General features: G+C 27.3%; 1 protein-coding gene across 2 annotated transcripts in view; it reads right to left on the reverse strand.

Moving 5' to 3' along the window:
* LOC100166937 (beta-TrCP) overlaps nt 1-9,191 on the reverse strand; it is a 19,697-nt gene extending 10,506 nt beyond the window's left edge. For both annotated transcript variants that reach the window (XM_008186041.3, XM_001950248.5), the window contains exon 1: nt 8,461-9,191. In XM_008186041.3, coding sequence (XP_008184263.1) covers nt 8,461-8,529 — 69 coding nt within the window. In that variant the 5' untranslated portion in view covers nt 8,530-9,191. The remainder of the gene's footprint in view (nt 1-8,460) is intronic.
* Nucleotides 9,192-14,885: the final 5,694 nt, after the last annotated feature.

Genomic DNA, 14,885 nt, shown 5'->3' on the forward strand with positions numbered 1-14,885 from the left:
CTTATCGCTTCAATAGATCAATCGGAATATTTGGCAAAAAACAAGTCTAAAATACTATGTCGAGGGTGTGTTAGACAAAAACAGAAAATCACGGTATCGAATCCCCTTAAGAAATAATTTAGATTCTGAAAATTATACACTAGATACTTCTAAATTTAGATGGTATGATACAATAATTTGCTACTGTAAACGCTAGACATTTTATTTAGTTATATTAAATGCTCGATTAAATGTCTTATGAAAATAAAATAAAATTACAATTATATATTACATGATATCGGGACTTCAAAAATCTTAATCTGGACTTAATAAAACTGATAAATAAGCAAAAAAAGCTTAAGAAAATGTCTGCGCACTATTTGTTTTCTCTCTCTGACCCACGCGCACATGGCAATTTGTACGTTCACAATAATGATAAAAATGACAATAATTTCTAAAGTTATTGTGAATTTACCATCATCAAATTTAAATATAAGATTATTATCTAGGGCATCTCATAGGCGTTTTATTATATTTTAATTTTAAAGCGATTTATGAGTTTTTAAGATGTATCTAGTATCCAATTTACAATTTTAAAATACTCATAACTCGCTTTAAAATTAAAATATAAAATAAAACGCCTATGAGATGTTCTATATAGATAATACTTATTACTTACCTTTATATATCTTACCTATACATTTTATAAGAAGTCATTTCACTCTAATTTTAGAATTTATTATGATTATAGCCTATAGGTAATCATTATTGTAAATTTAAAATTTGCCATGTTGCACATGGGTCAGAGAGACAAAGAAAATAGTGCGCTGACTTCCTCTTGAAATATGATATTTGAAACTTATTTTTAAAATTACGTGTAACTATCAAAAATACGAGCGTTTTATTTTAGCATATTTTAACAATAATGCATAACTTATAACCAACATAATTAATATTTCTATTTTTTTTACTAAAAAACTGAATAGATAGGTATATAACTATACAATGTATGTAGTACGAGCCACAATTATTTGCCTAACAAGTCATGCGCGTCTTTGAACGGGAGGGTGATTGCCCACCCCCTCTCCAATAAGCGGTGTGATAGTCTGTTTTCGTTAATAGATAAATACCTTTAATACATTTTGTGTATGGTTTCTGCACTGATTATACAGACTGTCGATAAGAACGCATGAAACATGTATGCTATGTTTTAAGTTATTGTATAGCAAAGCGATATTCAAGAGTGAAATTTGTTCCCCCACTCTACATGGAATTGACATGAAGACGCCACTGTAACAAGTACGTACAATATACGTAAAACACGTCCACAACAAACAAATATGTAAATTTTTTTTATAGCATGAAATATTTAATTATCTTCCATTATTTTATTTTATCAAATAGGTAATATACTATAAAAAGCATAAGGCAGAGCCTGGGAGTCCAAGTCCTTTTGGAAATTATAGAAAAATACCGATAACAGCAGAAAACTTAATTTATAAAATACCCATTTCTTTTCCATTCCTGGTTTTTTAACGTAATATCTTTTTTTAGTGTAAAGTTCAATAACAGCTTTAACTTTTCAATTATAATTATTAATTCACACAATATACGTATACACAATATACACCTCTTTAACATAATTTTAAAGATTTCGAATATGAGGAAGGTTATTTACTATATACATAAATACATAATATATGATATTACTCACTTACTAAAGTACGCGAAGGAGTAGGTAGGTGTTAATGGTATAATATACATTATATACTATACATAAATGTAACTTATATTAAATAATAATAATTACTTGTTCAATTTAAAGATTGTATATCTACACATTTTTAAATATTAATTTTAATAATTTTTTTTTTTTTTTTATTTATAGCTATTAGTCGGGGACTATGATAGCTCAATTTTAATAATTAAAATAACTTAAAAGTTGTTTTTTATGTTAATTGAATAATACAATTTCGAACATATTACAAGATTTTTTCAAAACGAAACAAATTTTTATTTGAGTAGCAACTACAATAACTGTCAATAAGTGACTAGTAATAACGAAAGAAAGAAGTAGAATTGACTTAAATTTTATATTGTCATAAAAAAATCTAGAGCAAAACGAAGATTTATTCTATTCATCCGAGTCGTCCCGGTCCGGATAATTAGGGGTCAACGGTCTCAAGCGGTTATAAGAGGTGACTAGTAGACGTAAAATGTGTTGAGACAAAAGGATTTGTTTTTTCCCGTGAAAACAGAATTGTATACTTAATACAATAACTGGCATTATATACCAAATTAGAGCCGGATGTAAATCAAAATAATGTAACTCATTGCCCATATATTATCACAATAAAAATATACGTATCTATAGTCTGTTAAATACTATTACTTATTAGTTATTACACTGATTATAAACAAATATCCTCGCAAATATTTAAAGAATAAATATTTAAGTTGCAATATTTTCAAATATATTTTTATCAGTGATTTTTAAAAAATATATAATAAAGCGCATTAAAACTATTATTATATAAACTATTATATACGCATTATTACTTTTAGCTAGCAAAATTGTGAAATATTATTCTGATTGAATAATAAAAAAAAAATTAGGTAACTAAGAAGTGTTTGTATGTTTCAATAATAAGTAAATTTGCAAAAAAAATGTAGGTTAACGTGGTAATCATATTTTGTTTTCGTATGAAAATTATAAAATAAACCATTCTGTTAAGTAGTTTAAATATAGCTATTGCATTTATTAAATAAAGCCAAGCCTTTTATCAACATAATTATTGTTATTTACATGTTTGAAGTGTTCGGACACATCTTCGATAAAATTAAAAAAACCATATGCTAGAGACTCGAGGAGTTTTCAAATAGTATTTGGCAATCTATAACCAAGACAAACTATAAAAAATGACGTACATATGTATGAATGATTTTCTTTTTGATTCGTTTTCTTTATAAGGAATACAAAAACAAAATATTTAATAAAGTTAATAAATCACAATATATAGGTACCAAATGGTCTTACAATGATAGGTTTTTAATTGCCTATATAGGAACGTTAATGGTAGAAAAAAAAAGCTTCGAACTTAAACATCGATAGTGGTTTCTAATAGTTAATTGGATGTAATTGGTACTTTTCGAAAATCAAAACGAAAATTCCAACTACTTTTAAAAATAATCAGGTAAAACATATGAATAAACATAAAAATAAAAATTATGGAAAAACAGTAATTTTTACGTAAAACAGGTTTTCAACAAAATCGAATTTATTATATTGTTGTAATTCAAAAATAAATAATCGTAGATTTGAAATTTTTATAAAAAGATCATATTAACATTGATTTAACATAAAAGAAATAATTTTGAAAATATTTTGGCTTTTTTGTATAATTTAGGTAAGCATAGGTATTTTAAATTGTCGAATATTTTTTTTCGATTTATGAATGATATCAATTTTGTTAATCAGTAAAAACTAAAAAGCCTTGAAAACTTAATACAAGGTCCTTCATAAGATATTCTTACAAAAATATAATTTTTTATTTAAGCATTTAAGTCCAACTTTTCATGAATTCATAAAAATCACGAAAATCTGCAGAAAACAAGATATTTTGTTATTTTATAATTTATCAAAAAATATGCAAGATATGTACGTAGAAACTTAAAACAGTCAACTTACTAAAATTATCATTTTCAAATATTTAGACTAAATTAAAAATTTATTTTTATACATATTTTAAACTTGGTTAAAAAGTTTGTAAATATAATAGGTATAAGACCTCACACAAGTTATTGTAATGAACATTTAAAAATATTATAAATATAATAATTAGAGGGTATCCACACTGGTGGGCCTCCTTGCTCACGCCATTCTCAAGTTTTTTTTTGCTATCAAATTTACTTATTGTTGTATATAAATATTACAGATTGTAAATATATATTTTTATCTAATAAAAAAATATATATATATATATAATAATAATAGGAACAATTTGTTTTTATAATTAATTAAAAATTAATATTTATAAAATTTTTTTTTATTTTGTAAATAAGTTATATAGGTATCCATCTTATAGTTATGTATTAAGGTGCTTGGAAAATGGTGATATTATTTGTTCTAAATTTAAAAGAGAATAGATTATCCCAACATTTTGTTTACTGAGGGCACTAAAAATAATAATAAATAAAAATATGATATTTGGAACAGTGACATAGTGGAGTTAATTAGTTTGGATAATATTATTATGACTTCAATATTTGAATTAAAAAGTAATCAATAAGTCTTTATTATTGTTTGGGGCTCAGGCATAATATTGCCTACTAGAAGGTAATTATCCACTTTGTTTGTAATAATAATTACCTATAGGTTTGAACAAATTAAAACAAAACTAAATTTTCTTAAATTGTTTGTCAACAGCTTAACTATTTTAACTACTCATTTATCACTATAAATAGGTTAATATTATTTATGTGTTTCGCTTATTTTTTACCTAACACAAAATATCAGTCACACTAGGTTTCTTGAAAGTTTCAGAAATTGTAGGAGCTTTAATAACCTGATTTGTACAATAGCTAACCATATTAGTTACATATGTTACCTTTTGTTTTCGGTTTCTGATACTTCAGCTATTTTGCTTATTTCTTAGTTGTTTATGCTTTTGAGTAAAATTTTTTTTAGTGAATGCAGATTTTTCTTTAGCATCTAGCAGATTAGTTTCAAGACGACGACACAATTTGACAGAAAAACTTTACTATATAAAATGAACTGTGGATAACTATTTACATATATAATAGCATATATAATATATTATATAGTATGGTAAATTTTATAAAAGAGATGTACTCTTTTGCTATCATATATTATTATGTAAATAGTTATCCACAGTGTATCTTAAATAGTAAAATGTAATCTTATTTTATTTTGTAGCTCAAAGTAGGATCAGATTGTTTATTGGATAAACAAGAAGCGAGAGACACTATTATCATTAGAATTTGAAGAGGATGGTCGTTTCCCTGTATTTGACCATTCCATTATAATTATAAAAACAATTCACACTAAAATAGTATTATCATCGATAAACGCACAGAAATTATCGTATTAGCATGGATGATAACTGATTGCACTATTGACATTTTGTAGAATGTAGATAAGTAAACTTAATTATCCTAAATGTAAAATAGGTAAATGATAAAAGTAAATAATATTCAACAAACTTGTATCTAATCACATTTTCAACTTCGAGACAAAATAGTTGGTATATAACGGTATAATATTAATCTCAATATTAATAATATAAACACTACATCTATAGATTGCTTTTTATCATAGATAATGACAATTGTTTAAAGTTAAATAAATAATTATTATTAATTTTAAAAATTGTTATTTTCAGACTGTGCAATCTATGCAATATTGGTATTCAGTTGATAAATATTACAATGCAACTAATAATACAGAGTTTGATTTAATAAACCCAAATGACAATTTATGCCCATGTTTATGCAGTTACATAAAATGACCTATGGATTGTAGAGTTAAGAGTTTATATAAATATAACAACTACATACCTAGGTATGCAGTATAAAAAACCTACGTTCTACATACATGATATATTGACATTATGACACTAACTATTATATTTTGTATATTATTTGGAGATATTCTCTTAAAACTATCATAGGTAGATATTACAATCACAATTACCATGTTTTACTATAATTGGGTATTATATGGGTATTTAATATACTACATACATTGCAGCTATGGACGCTATGTATTATTATAGTGTGTGAAATATGTACATATTAGATAAAATGAAATACTTACGTATATTTTTTATAAATATAAACAGAAAAATTTTATTTTTAAGCTTTTTCTAAAAAACATTATTTTCTAATATAATTTGAATAAAAATAAGGTTATGAGAGAATCTAACGCCTAAATCTTTCTTTGTATATGCCTCTGTGCGGAGCCCCTAGATTACAGTTAAAGAACTGGTATAGACTATCTATCAATTAATATTTTACGTCTTGAGCGGATAGGAGAGGGGTTGTTTATTTAACAATATTAAGTACCTACAATCAGTTCTCTTGGCTTAGTACTATTATATATAAATATAAAAAAAAACAGAAAATATAATTGACACAGGCAATATGGTTTTGCACTGATTACCAGTGAATTATAATTTATAACTTTAAAAGCCATGACGTTGAAATAAACAATTATGAAATAATTATAAATAAACAATTATGATCAAAGCTCAGATTTGTCATAATAGCCAATAGGTATTATTATATCATTAAGACGAAGTGATACTCGCATGTGTTGTATCTGTCTTATAAGTGCGTAACGTACCAAACTTTACGATCAGCAGAAAATTTGTAGCTCCGTTAAATTAAAAATTAGAGCAAATTTGACCTCTTATAAAATCTAAAGGTAAGGTTATTATCTAGTGGACTTTTTGATATATTTTTAATTTAAAGCGAGTTGTTTGTATTTTAAGATGTTCAAACAATTTACAATTTTAAAATACTCATAACTCGTGTTAAAATTAAAATATAATAAAAAGTCCAAGAGGTTGCCTAGATAATTGGTAATCTTACCTTTAGATTCTATAAGAGGTCAATTCGGTCTAATTTTTAAACTAACGGAGCTACATGTGTTTTGCTGAGCGTAAAATTTGGTATGTTATGCAATTGTAAGACGGAGAAAACACATGCGGGAATCACGTTCTTTTAACAACAATAAGGATCAACCATTTCATTACAATAAATATTTAATAATAAATAACTATACAACATAGAATTTATCTAAAAATGTTTACTATATTATAAATATTTTAAAATATCAATATAATACTTATATGATGGACTTATTTACTTATGTCTTATATGCAATGGAGCATTTTAGGTAACCGCATAAAAGAATAAAAACTATTTTTATACATATTACCTACAATATAATATGTGTGTATTATTAGGTACAACATACATTATATAGGTACCTATATAAATATTTCAATATTCTATATATAAATTAGATGGGTACCTACCTACTACCTAAAAACATAAACATACAATTTCAACACTTTTAAGGACATACCGCAGGCAGTTAGTCTAACATTTATCATGAACATAAGTAAACTAAGTACCTAACCAACATCTTTAAATGTGAGTACATAAATTACTAATCAAAATATATAAATACCTACTAAATTGTAAACTAAATGCGTCTTTTTATTTATTTAGTCCTCACTTCCTAGTAATACATTTTCGGTAGCCTATTTTTAACTAAATTATATTATAGTTACATTTTATACTTTCAATAGCCATTGGCGCTAAACAAAGATGATATTTCTGTAAAAAATAAATGAATAAATATTTCTAAAATTAGGTATAAATATATGGTTTCATATAATTATACCCATTTAAAAAAATAGATCAATAATTATGAAAAACAAATGATTTTTATTTGAACAATGGATAGGTAGTACTTTTATACATTATTGAGTAAATGAAGAGTGAAAATGTAAACTATTTTTAGGTTAGTTAATTAGATAGACATAATATTGTTTAGGTCTAGGTTCAACATGCATTCACTTGTTGAAAGCAAAATACTAAAGAACCTCATATTTGAAGGTAGATAGCTATTTAAAAGTAGCATTACCTTCCTATATAATTAAAGGAATGATCCATATAGGTGAGGTTAATATAATTGTATTATTTCTATACACCTAGTATACTTGCATTGGTATATATTAGACATGAAATAATAAATTGTATATATCGATAGGTTAAGAAAGGTGAAGATGCCTACCTATCCAAAATGTAATATGTTTATCTTATGTTAAATGTAGCTAGGCACCTATGTACATACTTTTCTAATATCAATAAACAACAATACAAGCTAAGGTATCTAAAGTAGGTACCTAATTCAGTCTGTTAATCAGCAAATGGACACTGTACATCTTCTGATGATATAATATATAGGTTATATAATAAATAGGTTCACAACAGTATTTAAGAGGTTCCTATTTGAAATTAGATAATGAATTTAAGTTATTATGTGACTCGAAAGTACACATTTACTTATATTTCTGCCTATAGTAGTAGGTATAGTGTGTGTTTAATCTTGTAAGTTATAAGTTATAACTAGGAGAACTATTTTTGAATGTGAAACAAAATACCTACTTAATAAAATGTAGGAACCTATATCCAATAACTCTAAAGGTAGGTAACAGTAGACTATTGTAATATTATAGTCTATTCACAAACGTTAAACGTTATTGTTAGAAATAACAGACATATACTTTTTTTGGTAACTTTTAGTCAGACTTTTAGTACTACCTACGCCAAATGGCCACTAGACTAGATATTGTAGGATGTGTTTCATCAAGTAAAAGAGGAAACTGGACGAAAAAAGGATAGTGTGATTCCCGTGTTAAGGCTGGAGTTATAGATTTGTGTATTTACCTGAGGACTACCGATATCGTCATCGACTATTTTATCAGTTTCCATAGCAGTCACATTGTCCCTATCCATTTGACTGGGAGCCACATTGAACACACAGCAACGCTCATTCTTGCGACAACATTGGTGTTCGATTGGCGGCCTCAGAAAGTGATTGTAGTTGTCGTCGTCGATTGATGTGATTGAAAACGATTTATCGCACCAATGCGTTACACACAAAAATCCAACAAACACACGATTTACGAACGATACACGCGCGCGCGCACACAGCTAACACCCACTGGCTTGAGGCGCGCGACACGGCCGTGTTGTCGTCTGGGAAATGATAGCGTGAGGCGGCGGCGGCGGCGGCGGCGGATAATAAATAAATAAAGCGAAAGAGAGAAAGAGAAATATAAGTTCGAAATCTATAAAATTATATTAAATACGAAAAACAATATTATTATTAAAATTAAACTATTACAAACAAAAACAAAAACCGACTATACAAGAATTATCTTATTATTATTAATGATATATCACCCGGGACGGTTCCTGGGCGCACAAGACTACTACTACAGTGTACACGGGTTTACACGTACATAAAATTATAATATAAACAACACGGTGGCGATTGGCAAATATCAGTCAGCCAAAATCATTTTCACTGTTAGCGTGAGAGAGTAAAGAGTTGCGGAGACGGAGAGTTCTGAGTTTTTCAGAATTTTTCGCGACACGAATGGGTTCAGGTTGACGGGTTGTTGTCATCGCAGTGTGACCATAACCGGACGCGAACAATATCCCGTATTCCCATCTGCGTTCGCCGTCGACGACGGACGTGTGCCCAGCCACACGGGCTCAATGCCTCGAGTCTCGACCTCACCACTGATTTATTCATATTCCGAGGCGCACGTAACGTTCTCATATTACATAAAAATATTGTTTCCAACTTTCCGACACATTAAACATACTTCATTTTGCGTATATCTCCTTGACGCTCGGGATTTTAAAATTCTTCTTTTTTTTTTTTAATACAAAATATTAACCAGACACAATTTCCATTTAAATGTTTTTCCCCCGAGTTTGTTTTGCTACCGTTACTTTTATACCGTGGTACCAACAATCGCGATATGAGATCATCACTATCACCCGACATTACCATTTGCCGCTCTATTTTAATTATTAGACTACATAATATTTTATAACAAATTAATTAGGCTTCGAATGTAAAAAAAAAATTGAAGGTTCCTGTCTATGTTGATTTTGATAAATATTATAATATGCGAATACATATTATATGCGGTACGTATTAAGTACCGGAGCTATTGATATGGCTCCCAAACACAGGTAAACGATATTTTTACGTATTGAATTGGCTCCCAAGATTTATGCATTGAGTTGGCTCCCTCGACATTTAAAATTGTTCGAAAATAAATTTAACTATACATATAAAAATTTAATATACAAATATTCACTTACCTGCACTGTTTTAATGTTATTTAGTAGGTCTAAATTTGTTTGCAAGAATTTATTCTTACGAAAATCTGGATAATTGTCATATTTCTGAATTTGACTGTCTATAAATTGTATTTTTTCTTGTGTGGTATTTCTACATTGGAGCTTCTTATATAATTTTCAACTAAGTAGTCCATACATTTTCTAATTTTTTCAGTAGGTATATGGTTGTATCTCAGCTAGTTTGAGTGAAAAGTAATCGCTGACGGATTGCAAATCTAGAAATGGTAAACCGAATATTATACTAAATTTAAACTTATTTACTATTAAATTAATTCTCCCCTTTCACCACGATTTAAGATATACCTTAAATCGTGCCTTTCACTAAGCATTTTTTCTTTTATAGATTAATAATTAATAATTCATTTTATATTTTACTATATTTAGGTACGAATTGCGACAAATAGCAATGCACTGTGATGGATTACGACGAACTGCGATACTGCGTTTAATGATATAATTGTGGCCGTTATCAGATTAACTATTAGATAATTGAAAGCAGTTAACTGGCACTGTGTCACTAAAAATATTAAAGACGCGTACTTTTTCAACTTTTATATTTTGAGAACCACTTGTTGAAAATTATATTGAGAGCCAAGACAATGGTCAGCTGTACTCATAGGCACAAATAGCGTTTGAGATTTTGGGAGGCTAAAGCTTTACTTTGATAATATTGAATAAGCTTAAAACAAAATTTAGGAAATGTTTGGTGGGCTATGGAATTTTTGGGGGCTTAGCCCTTACCCCCTCCCTATTTGCGCCTATGCCTGTACCATAATCTATGATTACTATTCTTTTGTTTTTTGAAATTTTATCTTCAATCAACATAATTAGGTATATTAAATATACACCTATACTTACCTGCATTTCAATAATTATGTATTTTTTAAATTTTTTTATTCTGAGTGGGGCGATAATTGTATTTATTTTACAATGATGTATGGTTTTTTTTTTGAATTTTTTTTTGTGTCTGTTATCATCTTTTAGGACACTATAAATGCTTCGATTCTTCTACAGTATTTTTTCTGATAGGAAAGTGAATCTAGTTGGTACTACTATTGGGGTCAAAAGTAGAAATTTCCCAGTAGTTTTCAAAAGCCCCGTGAACAACGAAAGTAAAATTAAGGAAAAACGGGAATAGTTTTACATTATCAATTTTTATCCATCGGTTAGGTTATAATTATTAATAATCTATGGTAAATGATCGTCTGAGACGAACAACGATTCCAATATGTAATCGTATATTTCGTTCGATTCTGGTTATTAAACTGTTTTAACAAATGCCATTAATTCATTAATCTCAATACCTACTTCCATATTGAAATTTTGGATCGGAAATGAAGACGTGCACTACTTTTCCCTTTGCTGAGAAGCGCTGCTCTGACACTAGACAATATATGAAACACTCGTAGGGTACATGTTACGTCAGAAGAATGAATATTAACGTACGTTTTTTCTTTTCACTCTTTTGACGCGGTAGATAGACATACAACTGTTCATTGTTATAGTAGAATAATTTTTAGATTGAAGAGCGATGGAATGTATTGATTTTAGAATGATGTGTGTTTTTTAAATTTTTTGTCTGTGTACAGTGTACACGATAAGTAATTGAAAATCGATTTGATTTTAAACTTCAGTATCTTGTTGGATGGAAAAGTGAATCTATTTGGTGAATTGGGGAGAAAAATACGTGAAATTCACAAAAATGTGCAAATTATTTTGAGTAAGAAATTCATAAATCATTTTTTATAATGTAGTACAAGATTCGTCATAACCTTTATCAAAAAAAAAAAAATGTCTACAAGAAAGTAAAATTAAATTTATGAGCGTTTAAAGTTCATATTTTTACAACATTGGTTATTCACTCAATATCACATGTAGCGATTTTCTTATATTTTGTTGTAATTCAAAAACGAATAACTGTAGATACATGAACATTTCACTGAATGATTATGTTTTCGTTTTCTGTACTCAAAGTAAAGTATTTAGGTGGTACCTATTTTAAATACTTTATTTTAAGAGTAGGTATTTGAGTAATTACTATTAAATAGTTAAATACTTTTAAAAAGTATTTTATACAACACTGGTTTTATATAATATTGGGGTATTGAACATAGGTATACAATATACATACATTACGTTAATACGTAAGTACACAATAATTACTAATATATATTAACTATAGGTACGTCATCCATATAGGTACTTGTATTATAATGTACACAAGGGTCAATTCGGCACGGAAACAACTATTAGTCACAATGTCACATTCATCATTCATGCAAACGTGTGGTAACTCATGATAATTATAACCATACAGTAACCATAAACCTATAGTCATAATTTATGACTTCCATGTCTTTTTTTGTTGTTAGTATGATTTGCGCACAATATGTTCAAGCTGTATATTTAATATTTATAAATTAATTAGCATATAAAATATAGCCAATCGAGTGCATTATATAATAGTTTAAAAAAATCTAAATGATATCTGTTTAGTTAAAAAATATTTTTGTACTTACATCTATATTATTATTTTTATAAATAATACAATTTACAAATTTACAATAGGCACCTTAATAGGTAGATAGGTAATAGTTAATAATAATAATATCAACGATATGTATAATAATTAATAGCCGGTAGGCACGATGTAGAGAATATACTGATCTATTATACGACTATACATATATTTGTTTCTCTGAATCATGCCAGTGGCGTGCTGAACATTTATAAACCATGGTACCCAGCATGATATATTTCAGTACCTATCCACTCTTTATCCCTTTGTAACTGTGGGCCCTTGGTCAGTTATCAATAATAAATAGGTAATTTTGTTCTGTACATAATCTACAAATTAGTTTACACAGTTTAACTAATGTCTAAGCAGGCTTTCTAGTAATTATTTAGAAGTAAATTAAGTAAAAAAAAAAAAATTGGCCCAAACGGGTTCACAAAATCTTGGTCCAAACGGGTTGCATTTTTATTAGTGACCCAAACGTCTCTGGTCCAAACGTGCCTCGACCATATAATATATAGTACATATAATTATTATATTTTATTATAAAACGTCCAGATTAGATGATAAAGATTAAAGAAGATATTACACTATTACCTAACGATTAACGAATAAATAAATAATGATAATAACAAAAATATAATTTTAACACCAGCTCAACTGCTGAGTTTCGATCCGTATTCTTTATAATTCTAATAATATAATAAATAATAATAAACCATATAATATAGTTAGGTAGGTTACATTTGGGTAATTCATTAGGCAGGTGATTTCCCAGTTCGCCATCACCCAATTCGCCGACAGTCAGTATTCACGTCGTTTTAATAAAATTATTTATTTATATAAAATATTGAATATTATACATAATAAAATGTCTGATATGATACAAATAAATATAATATAAAAGGTATATTTTTATTTTTATTTTTTTTTTATTATATAAATAATTAAACATGTTATAATAATCTTGTTTGTATTTAGGTATCTCTAATATTAGTCATTTTTTTTTCTTATATCAAATATATGTACTATAATATATACTATGTAAATTGGACTATCGTCCGTTAAATAAATAAATAAATAAATAATAAATAATAATATGATTTAATGGTTTGGAGTGTTTGGACATAATATAACTACTATCTACCTACGTTTATAAATTGTTCACTTCAAGTAAGTCCTGAGTTTTTTCCAACTTAATTTTGAACCATTCCATAACGGCGAAAAAATTTTATTTATAAGTTATATGTTTTATATGTTTTAGGTACCTATCTTAATACTAGCTGATACTGTACACTTAGTTGCCCGACAATCAATAATTATTATTATAATATAGCTTCAAAACCCATTGCAACCATTTATAAACAAAAATGCCAATCGGAAATTTGGAAATCTCAAGATCTCTGTTTGAGCACTTCCCGGGGTTGGTTCTATCCTTTCTTAAATTAGCCTATCTTCTGCCCAGAGGTATAATCTATCTAAATATATAAAAATAGTTGATCCCTTGCACTTTGTTGCCCATTAAAATGCCATCTCTATATATGAATAATATGTTTTACATATTACCATGGCAACCATTATATACAAAAAACTCCATCGGAAATCTCAAAATAATTTATAAATGGTTGCCATGGTAATATAGACACACACATAGACAGACAGACAGACAGATATACATTCATTTATATATATACATAGTTAAATAGTTTTATGTTCGTTACAGTACTAATGCCTGTATTCATAGTCAATTTCTGTGTCACTGTGTCACCTAAGACATGTTAAACTATATTTCTTTTACTCTTATGTGACATATAAATTGACTATATATACGGACTGAATGTGGGCATTAACTAGTTAAAGTTAAAGTTAAATTAAAAAGTTAATTTTTTTTTTTAACTTAACTATTTAGTTTATTTTCTAATCAACTTATGCACTTAACTAGTTTAATTTACAGTTGAAATAACTTAGCTTTTCTCAGTTGATTTTAAAAAAATTCATCAAGTTAAAAACATTTTGAAATTTTTTTGTTTATACGTAAATATTACTATATCAGTATAAAATAAAAATAATCTAATACAAAAACACAAAAATTTCTGTTCTTTATCTTTATAACATAATTTTGTGTATATTAATATATTTTATTAAGTCGTAAATTATATATTGTGTGAGTTGCAAATTGCAATTATAAATGTTTTTAATAAAATTAATAATTTTAAATTACAAATTTACAATTATTACCTAGGTTTTATTGTTTTAATGTTATATAACTTATAATATATATAAAGGTCATGTACTCATCTTCACGTATCTTCACATGGCATTCAATTACTATACGATATAAAAAAATATATTTGTTAAGTTATTAATATGAGATGAGTATAATTTAAATTAGTAAATAATACTTAATAGTAAAGTA

This window comes from Acyrthosiphon pisum, chromosome A1 (genome assembly GCF_005508785.2).
Source record: "Acyrthosiphon pisum isolate AL4f chromosome A1, pea_aphid_22Mar2018_4r6ur, whole genome shotgun sequence".
NCBI classification, from domain to species: Eukaryota; Metazoa; Arthropoda; class Insecta; order Hemiptera; family Aphididae; genus Acyrthosiphon; species Acyrthosiphon pisum.